The sequence below is a fragment of the Anguilla rostrata genome, chromosome 8 (genome assembly GCF_018555375.3).
Source record: "Anguilla rostrata isolate EN2019 chromosome 8, ASM1855537v3, whole genome shotgun sequence".
Classification (NCBI taxonomy): domain Eukaryota; kingdom Metazoa; phylum Chordata; class Actinopteri; order Anguilliformes; family Anguillidae; genus Anguilla; species Anguilla rostrata.
Window position 1 is genome coordinate 38,557,817 of NC_057940.1, and position 16,905 is coordinate 38,574,721.

A 16,905-nucleotide genomic window follows, 5' to 3' on the forward strand; every position below is an offset into this window, starting at 1 on the left:
TTTTCTCTTCCATGTAAACGGTCCCATTTATATACAACACAGTCTATTCACAAAAGGTTTTTCTAATCTAAAACGAAAACAATCCACGCAAAATATATTCAATGAATTCAATTCAATATATTTTAGTCAGGGGTTTTCAACCCTTCAACCAGGGACCCCCACCCAGGCTCAGAGTAATCCAAGGGATCCCAATCATATGTTAAAAATGGTTATATTTAAAGATTTTTTAAAATAATTATAATTAGAAGTTATATATTTAGAAATATCTTTGCAAATATATATATAAACAACATAGCAAGTTTGGGGGTATTGTCACTCTGAAACAGGGAAGGGCCTTCCCCAAACTGTTGGGGAAGCACAGAATCATCTAGAATGTGGTTGTGTGGAGTAGCATTAAGATTTGCCTTCCCTGGAACAAAGGGGCCAAGCCAAAAGCATGAAAAACAGCCCCAGACCAAGGGGTGTCCAGATACTTTTGCTCATGAAGTGCGTAATAACAGCATATGAAGCCTAAGCTAGGGCCCCACAGGGGGTCTGCGGGCGCCCTGCACCAGGCTTCATGTGAACCAGAGACCCCCCCCCATCCCCCATCCATTCGGCGCGGCGGACTCACCTCTTCTTGACCGGTCCCTCCTCGGAGCAGTCGCTGCTGCCGTCGGTGCTCTGCGACGACCCTCGCGACCCCCCGTCTTTGCCGTCTCCTTTGGGCCCGGATCCGTTCAGCTGGCCGTTCGCCAGGGAACCTGCGGGCCAGGGGGGAGAGACGGCGTGAGGCCCGCGAAACAAACCAGCCCTGGGTGGAACTAACCGCCGCGGGGGGAGGGCAATTTGGGAGAGAAAACAACGTGAACATGCACGCACACGCACCTGGCTCCTCAAACTACCAATCGCTCATGCTGTCACTCACAAACGCTCTCTCCCATTCACTAAACCCACTGACTCAGTCGCAGATCAATTTAGCTTCAAGGTAAGGAAAAAAAAAGAAATTCTTGAAAAACAATGACAGATTTGGCAGGAGGGAGCGTTGCAAATTCTTCTCCTTCGCGCTCAGCGAGACGCGCGATCCTTCGGAACGCCGCGGCCCGCGTTTAAAACAGCAGGCCCCCCCGAATGACTCAGCTCGACGGGCGCCTAAAACTCAAGTGAAAGCAGGCCTTCTGCGTCCCGGCAGCCATCGCAACAACTGCGGTCACGCCAACCCCAGGCCCGGTTTTACGAGGGAGGGGTGGGGGTGGGGGGGTCACGTCACTCAACCCCCCCACACAAAGCCGCGGGACGCCAACGTTTCTCCCGCTCTCCGAGCGACGGCGCCCCCCCCCCGTGGCGCCCCCCATCCCCACCCCACCCCCACGGACTGCAGGAATGAGACCTACATCACAGCGCTTCTGCGTCTGAACCTGAGTCACTCCGCACCCACTCGCCCCGCTAACCGCAAACAGAACAGCGAAAGACGTTTCTGCGACGCGAAGCGCGGCCGACTCATCCCGAAAGCAGTTGGGAGGGCGAGCTCGGGCGCCTTTCGCCCGCGCCCCGCCGACGGGACCCCGCAGGGGCGGCGGGCGAAGCGCGGCGAGGGATTCCGGCGCCGGCTCGGCGGCAGGTACGGAGGAGCCGGAGATTTACAGAGCGGCCGGGAACCTGACGGGCGCTTCGTTATCGAGCGCGTCACTGCGGATCGCCCCCGATGCGCTCTGGGATAATGAGTCATTTAATGATGTTTAACCTCTCTGCAGACAGAAAGAGAGAGCGAGACACAGAGAGAGAGAGAGAGAAAAAGAGAGCGAGACACAGAGAGAGAGAGAGAGAGAGAGAGAGAGAGAGAGAGAGACGCTCGGTCTGCGGCTAACGTGCGTCGAGAATTTCGTTCCCGCTCGGAAGGGCGAAGAACGCGGCCTTGAGAACGTGCCTTCGGTCGCTCTCTCGGATAATGAAACGCAGCGGAAACATCTGGCCGGGCGTACTGAGGGTTTATAAATCTGCCTCGCCGTTTCATTAGACGGCACTTCGCTTGCAGTTCATTTTTAAATGCGTATTTACTTTCTGAAATACATTTGAAGATTAATGCCTTGCTCCATTTAAACCAAATTACAGGGGCGAGCAACATTTTTCAGAGAACAGCCAGAGGTGCCCTTTAATGCAAATTAGAAACCGCTGGGTCATCGTTCGAGCCACCAGAAAAGACGCCACGTCGAGAAAAACGCTTTGTCCCGCTGAGTGGATTAAAGCAAACCGCTGGATTTAAAAACGGCTCGATGCGAACAATAATCGATGTATTAAACGCCATGCACCGCGCTCGAAACCAGCGCCGCTCATTCAAAAGCGAGCGGGAGGGCAGTCTGGGATTGCGAGCGTCGTCCCGCGCTCCGCATACGCCCGTCTCGCTCGACCAGCTCCGGGAGAGGCGCCCGGCGCTGCCCGAACTCCCCGCTAGTTCCGCCAGGGCCCGTTCCTTAAAACATTATGCCGATTCGTCCGCTAGATGCGCTTGGGCCGCTAATCAGATTCATGCGCCTTTAAGTAAGCCAGTCGCCTCCATCTTGCTCCCTCCTCCCTGTTCTCCAGAGGGCTGGCAGGCAGGAAGCAGGCGGGGCCTCAAGTGGAAGCCATTATTGCGGGCACCGTAATCACTAGGGCCGTGTGACCAGAGTAACGCCGAGCGGGAAACCTAACCCAAAACGAGGAGCGTTATATACAGGTCATCATTAACTTTACCAACGGGTCTCCAGTGCAATCATTACTGAATAATACCGTACCTAACAGACCACTGCAAACTATGGCCCCCGCAATAAAAACAAAAACCCGGCACTTATAAATAAATAAAACAGCACTTAGGGTGTACAGCGCGCACAGTCAATTCTGTTTCAAAGAACCACTGCTGTTCACAGCAGAAACGCCTCAATACATATTTCTGTCCATCAAGAACCCGATCTGCACGTTACTCAACACTAATAGTGAAAAGGTGTAAGGTTTATTTTATTTAAGAAAGGGACAGTGCACATTAATAACCATGAGAACTTAGATGCACCATGTAAATGTGCCAGATTTAGCCATACAGACTCATTTTCATCTGTAGTCCCTGGGCAGGTTGATGGTTTAAGGAACATAAAAGAACATGCATAACACAAACAGTAAGCACAGACAAATGAGTAAAGAATATGCAAACATTGACAAGAAGCATTACAAGCGGCATAAAAGAACATACAAAACACATAAGCACAGACAAGTGAGTAAAACTATTGAGCAAAAAAGCCAGTGCTGTAATAATTCTGATGTATGAGCATTTGTGAAGGCGTCATGTTTAGGGTTGAGGGTTGAATTCAATTTAAATTTGTTAAATTCTGCAACATTTACTGAAATTCAATTGAAGAATTGAAATATTGCAATACTATCCTGTGAGGATTTTTTAATTCACTATTTGAATTTCAATGAATTTTCTCAAATTGCCTGAATAGAAATTAAACTGACCCCAACCCCAGTAGGTTGTGCTGCAATAATTTCAATAATTACAATGATGTGCAAGTCTCAATGACAAAGACATTGCATCTCCAGATGCACTAACACTGCTTTTCCTTAGCCAATAGAGATACCTTTGAAAAAGAAAAAATGCAGTTTTGCATAACGTTGCATGGCATCACACGCTCAACACCATTGTGTTGTCTATATCACACCCTATTGTCCATCCACCAGCTCTCTGAACCGATAAAAATTACACAAATCGATCATTTAAAACCTCTTTACACCAACAGTGGGGATAAATGACAAGGGAAACTGTGGCTCAGAAACACCAGTGTTCTGACAAGCTGCCCAACGCCTCCGGACAAACAGTGTACTCAAACCCTCATTTCATTTTGAGCATCCATCTAAAGAGAAATCAATCATAGATCTCCTGGTAAACAGGCACCTGCACCACCTGGGCATTGAGCTTAAACTCAAACACGCCAGGTGGCTTTGCCAATCGCGTATGAAATCACAATAACGGTCGCACAATGATAATGAGGTGATTTCCAGTCACAGGGTCGCTATGTACTGCACTTGCGTTACATCCCCACCCTGCAGCCTCTTAGCTAAAGAAGCAGCGCTGCGTCTGGACAGCATCTCCTCATCCCTCTAAATGGGTAATGGCACATGATAGAGATTAATACAGACAGAGGAAGGGAAAGAATGGGAGGGGGAGAGAGGGAGGGAGAGAGAGTGTCAGAGAGAGAGAGTGAGAGATGGATAGAGACTGAGTAAGGGGAAGAGGTTGGAAGGGAGGGGGAGAGGTGACTAGAGATAGAAAAAGGAAGGGAAAAAAGGAGGAAAGGAGCATGAGAGGAAGATAGAGAGAGGGAGAAAAGGGGAAAGAAGAGGGAGAGAGAAAGAGACAGAGAGAAAAAAGCATGACAGCAGAACTTCCTGACTGGGCAGCAAACAAAACACCAGCGATGCGAGACCTGCCATTGGCGGCAGCTGAAACACCAGCGATGCGGCGGTGGGGGGCGGGGCCTCGCGCCCAGGAGCAAGCCGCGCGGCGGGTGGCGCGGCACAGGGGCAGAATGTCATTGGCTTAATAACACAGGGCGCCGGGGAGGCAGAGCGGGCCGGCGGGGTGGCGGGGCGGGTGATTGCCGGTTACCAGACAGCCCCGCGGAGGGGGCGCGGCGGAGACTGACACACGCGCTCGGTCTAGACGGTCCTGCTCTCCGGTCTGAGGCCGCCACAAACCGCCGACTGCAGGGCGACGGCCGGCCACGCCCCCTTTTAAAGGGGCAGACAGTCCCTCCACGCCACGGGAGGAAGATGACATTCGAGACCCAGCTGCTCTGATTGTAGCCGGCTCCCCCCCGTTCCCCCCTGTGAGAAACGGCACGGGTCAGCTCGCGGGCTGCCACAGGACTACACGTCCACGTGCTCCGCCGCGTTCGTAAAAGGACCGGTTCAGAATAACGGCTGAACGTTTTAACGGAAAGGGGGCGCGTGTTGAGAGAGTGGGCGCAGGCAGTCCGCCCACAAAACCCCCCCAGGTGCTCGGCTGGGCAGCCCGTCCTCCCCGGCGCCCCCTGCTGTGAAGCTGCTGTAATGACTTATTTTTTATTCGGCTGATAAGGTCAGCCCTTCGCCGTGACCAGCAGGGCCCTGGGGGTGCCACGGAAACGGCCGCTCGATCGAAAATAACCCTCTCGAAAGGAAGCGGTGGCCTTAGAGGATTTCAAAAAGAGAGCGAGGGGGTGAAAAAAGAAAACAACCAACATCTAGCCTGACTTCTCTCAGTCCCCCTCAAACTTTCCTGGAGCCTGGAGCCAGACCTCCTGCTCTTTTCCTCAGCCTTCGCTCCCGGCAGCGAAAAGATCTGCTCTGAGGCGGTCTGAGCTTCCGTCTCCTCGTTGACTAGGCACTGAGCAGAGGTGTCAGACGAAGGCCCGGTAGGAAAGGCTTCAGAAACGCTAATTCTTCCTGTTTTTTTTTTTTTAACACCACAGGCAAACGCGCCTGAGCCCTGGAGCTGAGCCCTCTCATCACGCCGGCTCAGATCCGCTCTCTGACACGCACCCAGACGCTGAGCGTTCCCGGTCCCGGGTGCGAAACCAACTCTGCCCCCGTTAAATGTTATATCAACTGTATCAAATCTGCTAGCGCTTCCCACAGTGAATAATACTGCTCACAGGTTTAAAGAAACAGCGCTGCACTTAACATTGGAATAAATTACTTCCGTACATCCATTATCTAACCGGCTTATTCCAGGTCAGGGTTGCATGGGGGCTGGAGTACTCCCTGGACAGGATGTGAATCCATTGCAGGGAAGCATTGGCAAAAATCCTCTTTTTAGATATGTATATGCATTTTAGATATGCTTCCAGAACACGTTTCCTGTCTGTTCTGGCCCAATGATGGTGGAATGACCTCCCCGTGGAGGTCAGAACAGCTGAGACACTGACCCATTTCAAGCGACGACTGAAGACTCACCTCTTCAGGCTGCACCTCTCCCCATCCCTCCCTACCTCCCTGTAATCTCTTAAATGACTGTAAGCTTAGGGTTGTAACTAGGTACCTGTTTCGTAGGTGGCTTAGTTAATGCACCTGTCTTAACTATTGCTTGTATTTTTCCATAGACTGCGTTGTTGCTGTTCTTGTTTGTGTTAGTGTTTATCAGTTTAACCTTCAGGGTCCAAGTCGAACTATGCGGTTGTTCCCTGCACTTGGACTGGTACTTCTCTCTAGGGTTTTCAACACACTTGTTCCTGGTTATGGTTATACACTTTGTTATACGTCGCTCTGGATAAGAGCGTCTGCCAAATGCCTGTAATGTATCAAATAAGGTCAAAGGTAACAAGATAAACCGACAGTAAAGTAGTTATGTTAGCCAGAGTTATCAGCATAATAGGGTGTAGCAATAAAGTTGGCTTCAATTCAAATGATTTGATATGGATAATACAATTTATTAGGACATAGTGCGATCACTATTTCACACATATTACATATAAGGACAGGTTCTAACAGCCAGATCATCTAGAAAACACCTTATGATTATCTGACATCATCTGTCCCTGCTCACCCAATTTAGGACAACCTTGCGGTCGGGGGGCTATTCCATGAAGCAGGATTACAGAGTTAACCGGATAACTGCACTGAGTAAAACCCGGAACAGCTCTTTTCACTCCAGTCCATGTTCCAAATTTGGGAGGGTTCCAGGTTTTACTCAGTGCACTCAGTAAACTCGCTTAATGAAACAGGGCCCAGAAGTTACATCCTGAAACCCTTTATCATTTATATTTGTCAGCTAAAAATGTAAGAGATTCCATTGGAATAACTGCAGTCACATTACCCACAGCACTACAAGGTCATTGGGATAGTTTCGTGTAAATTTAACCTTTTTTTGGATTTAAAGACATGTAAGAGTTTGGGAATTAAGAGGTGAGGTAGAACTGTGGAAAAAACATGACAAACCCCCCCCAAAACCTGTTACAATGAAATATCCCAACACAGTGAAGACATACGACCCACCAGGTTCAAGGCTCTGATTGTAAAGAGCAGCTTAAATCCTATTGAAGGTCAAAGGTGCAATGTAAAGCTTTGTGCACATGTACAGACCAGATTTTTATTTTATCCAAGTTCCACACCTTTACTGGAAGCTGGTCAACCGTGAAGGCTTAACCACATAATTGTTCCTAACCATCAGTTCCCCAGCAACGCTTCCTGCTCGGCCGATGGAGACCGTCTCTCTGTTCTAATCACGGACCTTGTTAAACCTCACACCCTCCCACCCCCATCTTCACAGAGATTTAAAAAGCCGGCACTGAGAGATTTCACACAAGGCCAATACAACCGAAGACCTGCGCGTTTAGAAAAACGATGGAGCAAGCGGTCGTATCTGACCCGATTAAGGACATGGCTTATTTAATAACTGGAGTGCAAAGGCTGGATCAAAAGTCCAGCAGGGAAGTTCTGATTAAAGAGCAGATGTGCAAGCAGGGAACGCCGTATCTCCTTGTCCCCATATCTTCATCCTAATCATCCAGACTTTCAGTTTTATTTGACGTGTTTCCGCTTTTGAAACTGGCTCATTTAAATAGGCCAAGATGTTGAATTTAAAAACATGCACATTTTTTTCATTTTATTAGACCACTTCATATTAGACTGTACATTTTCCCAAGGACTAACCAAAAATGTAAACATCTTTAAAATGTAAAGGTTTTAAAAAAAAAAAAAAAAAAATCAAGGACAAAGAATAAACTTGAATTTGTGTTTGCCTTTACTTCCTACTGAGATGTCCTAACGTCTTTCCCTGTTATTCTTGCCACTTATATGAACTCTTTCGCTAAATTATGAGGCTACAGCTGTGAGAGCAAACTCCAGAGTCGCAACTTTGCAAATGGACTCCAAAACATCCCAGAATTCCATTATACCCCCCCTCTCCCCTACCAGGCCCCAGCATACGGTCTCCCTGCCCTGTAATGGAACCCAGTGCCATATCCTGGCCACGACGCCATTTTAATCAGAAACACAGCGGTGCAATCCCTGCCAACTGCCCTGCTGTCAAGCTCCCCAGCCCTGAAAGCGTTAGAAAAACACACCCGCGGTTATCAGTCCAGAGTGCCCCCCCCCCCTCCCCCCAATACACTGACCCACCCCACACTCCAATATCCACCTTGTGACCGGCACAGAAACTAACCAGTAAACACGAAGCATGGAGGCGAGGGGGCAGAGGAGTTTACTGGAAGACGGTGAAGGTGTACGGGGTGTTTAGGCCGAGCAGCCACTCACCGTTGGCGTTTTTGGTTCCGTCGGAGAGGCCGTCCCCCAGCTGCCTCTTCTGTGCGCTCTTGAACTCTTTGAGGGACAGGTACAGCACCTTGCGCACCACCCGCTCTTCTGACCATGGGATCCCATCGCTGTCATCCTGCACAGGAGACCAAAAGGTCACAGTTAGGCCAGAGCTCAGCGCAGTCCTCAGAGCACCATCCACATACACACATTACACATATCAATAAATACAATTCATGTATTCAACACACCATGCATGGTCCAACTGCCACTGAAACTACGCCAAAACGCAGTACGAAGTACATCAACACAACCTACCAACACAACCCACACTGACAATATGCACCCTACGACACAGTCCAGACACAAAACGCAATGCGCAGTAAATAGAAAAAAAAAAACCCAACATCAAATCCACAACACAATTTATAAAAACTAAACAGCACAGAGCACAATATGCATAATGCAAATCCACGCGACGCACGCACGCGCAGCACAGCGAACCGCTAGGCAGCCACGGCAGAAACCGACGGCGACCGCCAGGCGGTCTGTGACACCGGGGGGGGAGTCGCGGCGACTTCAGTCCCGAGAGGGAAGCCTCGAGCCCGCGCCGAAGAAAGCGAGAGCTTTTCTGCTCCCCCCCCGGGGGAGACGGAGAGGATGTTATTGTTACGAGCGGGTTACGCTGCTCTTCCTAGCGCGCTCTCCCTCTCTTCCCCCTCTTTAATCTCGCGATTGTACAAACATCTGTCTGCGCGGAGGGAAAAAAAAAAAAAAACCGGCGACTGTACTTCTGAGAAGCCGCGAGAGGGCCCGGAGACAGCGGGCTGCGAACTCCCGTCGCCGCCGCCGCCGCCGCTCCTGGAAGAACGGCGTGCCGACTTCTGCGCTCAGTGAAATCGTTCCCTCTTTCCCTCTCCGACGAGCTTGATGAAAAAAAAGCTTCTTCGGCGTAGCGCTCCTCGCTGTGTAAACAGACGCGTTCGACTGCCGCGAGAGTCAAACATCTAACAACAGACGCACCTCAAAAGGAAATTAGCATTCGCCGCTATTTAAACCTACGGGGCCCCCCCCCCCCGACCAGGCAAGTCTGAATCCACAATGAGCGTCTAAACAGGATGCTGGCCCCATTTCCTTTTTTTTTTGCACGCTCGGGGGTTGTGTCGACGGAGGCATTTAGAGGACAGAACGAGATTCCGTCAGTCGCATCACTGCTGTTAATTATCGCCCAAAAAGAAATCCATTTTTTCCCCCCCTCGGTTTGCGCAGTGACACTAAAGGCATGTTGATAACGGGTATCGATCTGCAGGGACTTGAAGCACAAGGGTTTGGAGACGCAAACCATGTTGAACGGAAGGCACGACACCACAGAGCCGATTCTCGATTTCACCTCACCGCAAACTCATTTTGCCAGCTTTGCCAAAACCCATAACCATTTTGCCATACGGGAGACATTCATGGCCAATACGAACAATCCCTTTATTGACATTGAGTATAAATAATGGTTTTAATTCAATAAAACATTTTTATTCCTGAATCACGACAACAGTAGGCTATTCACAGCACAGTAAACGGTCACCTCATCATTAATGTGTGAGCGCATGTTTTTGAAATGTTTATGGACACCGTTCAGTATCACCCCTGTAGTAACTGTCAACACCTCTTCAGCTCACCAAGGTGAAACGGTAATAAAACGGACAAGAAATTACTCAACGCCCCATACCAAAAACGCATCGTAACAGGAGCACCAGGGACGCCAAAGTTACACGCAGGAGCGGTGCAGTCGCGGTTCAGACTGCTGTTTTCGGACGGCGAATAGAAGCCGATTTTAAACGACACCCCTTCTGTCAGGGGACGCCCCTGGGGAAGGTTTCAGCAGGTTGTGACTGCAGGAGGAGGGACAGCAGAGTGGATATTAGGCTCACTAGTGCTTTTTAAAAAGGGAGAGGCACAACAGATTTGTATTCTTTACACCGCAAAGGGTTGAGCCTGAGATATGCAAAAAGAAGTGCCCTCAGTTATTTTCTTTGGCAAATCATAAAGTATATAAACAGACAAAAAATAATAATAATTCCCAGACAGCATATTGTGTTGTCAAACACAATGTTGACTCAAACACTCTACAGATGTGAAAAGATGGAGTCTGGCAAGCGATCGCTTGTTCTGGAATGGTCTGTCGGTGCGAAGCGGGCTCACGGCGTGATCGGGGCGGGGAAGCGCTACCGGCAGCACGCGCCACAGTCGTACAACGTGACGGCGAGAGAGCAGACTCTGCGGCGTGAGTCCATGACTGTATAAACAAACTATCATAAACAAACAGGTGCTGCTTACAGAGAGGGGTTAAACTCAGAGAGGGCGGGATTAAACTCAGAGAGGGTGGGATTAAACTCAGAGAGGGCGGGATTAAACTCAGAGAGGGCGGGATTAAACTCAGAGAGGGCGGGATTAAACTCAGAGAGGGCGGGATTAAACTCAGCCCTGTTTGCCATGCGACCGCGAGGCGGTTTGCCTATATGCGGGCGACTGAGTCTACACCGGACTGCTGAGCATGTTGTTTTTGTGAGGATAATGGCAGCCTTTAAGCCACATAAAGGTACCGTAATGTGCATGCGGCAAAGTTCTGGTGAAGGACGGCCTCTGGCGTTCTCTGGCTCGCAATTCAAAACAGCCATTTCACATCTTACGGCGAAGCTAACAAGGAGCTCTAGATTTACACACGCCTCACGTCAGACGTAAAAGCTCAATAAGTGCTTCGCCGAAATAAGCAAGGGCAAGGAAATGAAGATGTGCGCGTACACGTCTTTTTTCCCCCACACAGTTCCTGCCCCAGAACTCTCCCCGGTCGGTACGTGTTTTTCTGATGTTCCGACCCGTTTTGAGCAGCGACGGGCGGGAGCGCGCGGGGCGTGCAGAGTCTCCCTGGAGACGGCAGGCTTCCGGCTCGGGGGCGGGGGAAACGGAAGGCGGCGCATTGGTTTGAGGACGCTGACGGGGGAGCGAGGCGGCGTCGCCGGCTGGCAGACACGCCACCGCGCCGACATGCCGACAGGCGCTCCGGTGCTCTGCGGCGCCGACGGCGTGTCACTCCCGGGTGCGTGCGGCGCGCAAAGCCGCCAGATCAACCCCGTTACGCGCACATCAGCCGCACTCATCCTAACACGCTCCAGGGGTGCATCCGTGAGAAAATAAGACCAAGCGGAAATGCCTGGCTGGACACACCACATACCCATAAACCCATCGTGTAGTGGGCCGTCATTTTAAACTCAAATTAGACGTGGCTTTTCGGTTTTGGTGGGGTAAAATACACACACGCAGATGTGGTGTCATCTAAATAGCCAATTAGAGCACAGCTTCCCCTCCACTGAAAGATAAAATCACATTCAGAACACAGAACGCCTTTGTCTTCTATATGCAAAAGAGAAAAGGGAAAAGAAAAAAAACCTTGGGACACTTTGCATGTCAGGTTTGAGGTGGGGCCGACATCACAGATGAACAGTAACAGCGGCCCACGCTGACAGGACAGGCAGGTGACACAAAGAGGGGCAGTTAATGGTCTTTGGGGAAATGGCGTGGAGCACGGCTGGCGTGGCTGACAGAGAGAACAATGGGGGACGAGCGACGCAGGAGGTCCACGAAACCCCCCGAAAAGGGGCGAGGAGGCGTCCTCGTTCCGTTCACCGCCGCCGCCGCTGCGCTAGCGCTCGCTAGGCGAAGAACAATTAGGCAGACACCGGTATCGTTTCCCGCCCCCCCCCGTGCAGCCTGGCTCTCCGCCAGACTGAGACAGAAGGGTGTAAACCCCGAGTTGTTACATGTGCTGCTGTTCCAAGCCCTTTGCTTTGAACTCGGGAGAAACAACCAGGAATTTGCCGGGGTTTCTCAGAACTTTGGCAACGGGCCCAAACGGTTTCCTTTTCTCGCTCTCTCATTCTCTCACTCTCTATCGCTCTCTCACACGCACACACGCACGCACACACACACGCACACACGCACACACGCACACACACAGCGTTAAAAATCTAGTACTGTGTACTAAAAATATAACATATCTGAAGTACAGTTTTTGAATTTAAAAGACAGCTGCAGTGTGCTCATATGTTGAATGAAATATTTCCAAATTACCCACGGTAAAATGTTCACACAATTTAAGCAAATGTGTCAAGATTCATTTGTTAGAAAATAGGTCAGAAATCGCCTTGTCGTCAGCTTAATGTGAAAGAGTCCAGGAACGATGTCTTACGTGGCACTGAGGCTGGTGCCAAGTACTGAAGAGTCAGTCCCCTCTCGACATAGCTTTCTTTGTCTCTTCCAGAGTTAGCTAGTTATCATTCTTAATTTGTGTTTTGTTGAGGTGGGGCTATGGGTCATTAACTATGATTAGCAGCTCCACTTTCAAAAAATAAACAACTAATCATTTTGGTCTGACAGTGAGGAGAGTGTGGTGATCAAACAGTAATGAAAAAAAAAGAAATAAAAACAAATTGAGATTAACTCTAACACACACACACACACACACACACACACACATTTAGACCATCAAGAACCGAAGCAAGCTAATTACTAAGTAGCACTGGGACTGAACATATGGCAAAAATACACAGACATCAAACTCACCTCTCCCCCCCAAGCAGTTTCCTGTGTCATAAATCACAGTAGTTTAACCTCCCAGCTGCCATTTTCAATAGTATTTATTTGTTCAGGGAAGGATAAATGGGTTAGAATCAATTAATTTAACAAACGAAAGAGAAAAGGCGCAAGAAGCAAAAATCAGCCTCATTATTTTTATATATAAATACATATTGAATAAAAAAATATTCAATATATATTCAAAATATTTATTAAATATTTTTCTCACCCATAATTCTCAATCCATTCTCTCTCTGACTCACAATCCCACGCTCTGTCTCTCACTGCCTCTCAAAATGCACTCACTGCAAAAAGTGTCTTAAACGTTTGTAATGAGACTTAAAATCTTGTGTTTTCTCTCAAGTAATAAACATTAGCTTGTTATTGTTCATTCTGTTATTTTGTCTGTAAGTTATTGTTTGCTTGTCAAGTTAAATTTTCTTACCCCATTGGCAAATCTTGAAATTAATCACTTGACTTTAACTGTCTCACTGCATTGTCATTTTTTGTCTTCTTTAGCAAAAACATAATAGAAAAATAAGATTTATTACATTATTATAAGTCCAAATACAAGAATAAAACACTTGTTGCGATGGTCTTATTTTCTGTTTTTTTGCAGCGTTCCCTTGCCAAACGTCAGGCCCTTGCTTGTTCCAGAAGGCCGTCTTTCCGCGCTGGTGTGGCGCACCCGAAGCACAGCCCCTGTCCCAGAATCCCCGAGGGAGCAGGCGGCCCCCGCTAATGAGCGCCGGGGCCCTTCCTCACACCGCGCGCGGCACGCTCCGTTTGCCCAGCGCCGCTCCCACAAGCCCGGCTGGGTTCCAGAGGGACGCGAACATCCTCACTTCAGCATGACCGCGCCATCGTCACAACACGCATAGACATGTTCGCTCTCCTGCGCACACACACACACACACACACACACACACACACACACACACACACACACACACACACACACACACACACACACACCACACACACACACACACACACACACACATACGCACACACACACACACACACACACACACACACACACACACACACACACACACACACACACACACACACACACACACAGACAAACTGCTATCACTGTGAGGACAAATCGCTTCAAATAACGCGGAATGAGAGGGAAGGTGGGTGTTCTTAATGAGCAACGGTTTTCTTGCGACAACACAGAACACTGACTGGCTCACTGCTACGGAAACCAATGCCCCTGACATCCAGCACAATCAACTCAAATGTGCACCAGTGTCATCATAAGAGATAAAAAAAAAGAGAAAAAAGGAAGGGGCTGTGGGATTTAAGAGCCTTCGTTATAATCAGGCCAATCGAACGCCTTGTAGATCACCAAGAGAACTATTTGTGAATCAAGTCTTCACTTGACAGGAATGTGCTCACGTACTTTGATGAAAACAAGAATTGGCCCACGTCACAACAACGGACAAGACGTCAGCCAGAAGAGAAAGCTGAATGTCTCTGAGATAGGGAGATAAATATTTTTCTCTTATCACGCTCAGCCCAAGGCTTGCAGTGCGTATATCCGACGGGGGCAGAGTCAAACATGAGAGAGTATCTAGGTACGTGTTTTTTTCAAACAAAAATCAGATGAGTAGACCGCTGCTCGTCGGTAGCGAGGCCGTATACATTCAGAAAACGGGCCAAAGTTGACTGCACATCCAGTAGCACATGCAGTGCGAATACCTCTCTCTGTCACAGACGCTTCGATCGGTTTAAGTCAGCATACCTGGCGTGGCGGTGTCCTGACACACAAACCTGCGTGCGAATCCCGAGCAGGTGACAGAACCTGTAAATCGCAGCGGTGCCCCGGTGCGTCTGGGGACGGGCTCGCGCCGTGGCAACGTCTCGTGCGTCACTGAACGAAAGCGCGCCGCCAAACCCTTCATCCGCGGCCCCTCGGGGCCCGCCGCCGCGTGCTATCGGGCCAGAGGCAAGATCACGCGCTCCACTTACAACAATAACAAGAACAAAAATAAAAACGACCGTCCCAAAAAACGCAAGGGCGAGACGTGCCGAGCAGAGCTGTGGTGACGCCCTCGTTCACGTGAAAGAGGGAAGTGAGAAGTAAAGAGCGTGTGAAAGATCGCCGCGGAAACGCACGACCAGACCCAGACCTGCAGGCCAACGCGTAGGGCTACTCAGAAAAAATCCACCCTCTCCAGATATTTCAGTTTCCAGGCTAGCAGAACTACGAAAATGTCCACATGCTGAGATTGGTCCTCCACGTTCCACATCTGCAAGCAATAAGATACAACACGGCGATGCAGGTGGGGGTATAAGGAGGATTAGGAGCCATTGAGTAGGAGCTGGGGGGAGAGGAGGTGGGGGTGGTAAAGGAGCACGGGGGGTAAAGAGGTGTAAGATGAGGAGGGTAGAGGAAGGTGGCCTGGGGGGAGGGGGGGGGGGTGAGCAGAGCGAAGGGCGGCAGGTCTGACCCAGCGCCAGACTGGAGCGCGGTTATTTGGGCCGGCTGTCACCGGGGGCCTGGGAGTGAAGGCTGAGAGGCCCGGCGGGTCACCCAGGCCCGACCCCCAAACGGCGCTACCTGGAGGCCTCCCACAGAGAGGGGTCAGAGGTCTGACGCGCCCCCGCGCTGGGACCCGGCCACGCCCACGCCCCGGTGTCAGCCTGAGACGGACCAGACCCGACCCGACCCCGACCCCGACCCCGGCGACGGCGTTCAGCGGGCAGCAGGGGAGGGGGGGAGGCCCGGTAACCACGGCGCCCGTTTGAAGGAACGCACGGCGAGGAGAGACGTGCGGCGCGGGCGTTTCCGGCAATCCTTCTGGAGAACGTCGCCTTTTTCTGTTTTCACAGGTTGAAAGTCCAGAACAAGCATTTTATTCCTCTGTAAACCCCCCGGCCATCAAATCCAATAACACCAGAACACGCGCTGGTAATTAAATTTCATTTGTCTCCTTTAACACTGCTTTCTTGCAGCAATAAAATGCTTTATTTGTCATTGGTTTTGAAAGCACAGCAGCACCGTATACCTTTCTTGTGTGATGACTGTATGAGGAATCTTTGTGACCAACCCAACAATGTTTGGTGCAGGCTTAGTTACAAAGGTCTTTTTAGTCGATGTCAGTCAAGGTTATTCAGTGGAACAGACTGGCCTCAAAAAATGATTTATGTAGGAAAAGGAAATTCGCCCTTTTTTCTGATGAACATGCAGCACAATAGAAGCGCTGCAGTGAAAAAGTCAACCACTTAAAGAGGGATTCCGGTTTGAAAACAGCAGGCATTCACACGTACGGCTATAAAAAGAGCTGTCGGTAATTGTCTGAATTTCATCGGCAAAGAACGTCGGCACCGTGCCAAAAAACGCTCCTTTTTACGAGCCGAATTCTGTTATTACAACACACATTCACTGAAACTTGTGTTTGTGTAGCACACATTCTTCCCCCAGTAGCTGCGCGAGTTCCTCTCCACCATTCCATGTGTGTGCCAGCTGTACAGTTAGCCTCCGAGCAGTTTAGTGTACGCTGAACGTTGAACCAGCGCAACTGTAAAACCTAACCCCCGAATAAGCTGATATTTTGAAAGCGATTCGCATAAAAATAGAGCCGTGAAGTCGTCTGCAGGGGTCCAGCTAAAGGAGAGAGCAAGCTCTTTCTTTCGGCGGAGTTGTTTACAGTACAGCATGCACCTGAAGTTGCTGGCACGAATAGTCTGAGGACAAGTTCTGCATGAGCAGCCCGAACGTCAGGCCAGCAGCTGCCTTTACTTACCGCCCGTCCCGACTATATTGAAGCGACCATGGCGAGTCTCAGGTCTAAGAGACCTCTTCTTTCGGTGTTACAGTCAGGCCTGGGCTGAGAATGTCGAGACAAGGAGCGAACGCAGCAGAGCCTTTTCCGCCGTCGACGACGTCGTTCCACGAGCCGAGATGACGGCACGACGAGCACTGAATACGACTGCTATTATCGCTCCATCAACAAAGAACGCGATACGCTAGTGAAGCCAGTGGGCGGCGGCAGGAGGAAGACGGCGGTAGAAATTCCATTTAAT

General features: G+C 49.9%; 1 protein-coding gene across 2 annotated transcripts in view; it reads right to left on the minus strand.

The window, feature by feature from the left end:
- Nucleotides 1–16,905, minus strand: part of jarid2b (jumonji and AT-rich interaction domain containing 2b) — a 135,864-nt gene that overhangs the window by 59,829 nt on the left and 59,130 nt on the right. For both annotated transcript variants that reach the window (XM_064348186.1, XM_064348185.1), the window contains exons 2-3: nucleotides 8,242–8,377; nucleotides 614–743 (exon numbers count right to left, since the gene is read on the minus strand). In XM_064348186.1, coding sequence (XP_064204256.1) covers nucleotides 614–743; nucleotides 8,242–8,377 — 266 coding nt within the window. The remainder of the gene's footprint in view (nucleotides 1–613; nucleotides 744–8,241; nucleotides 8,378–16,905) is intronic.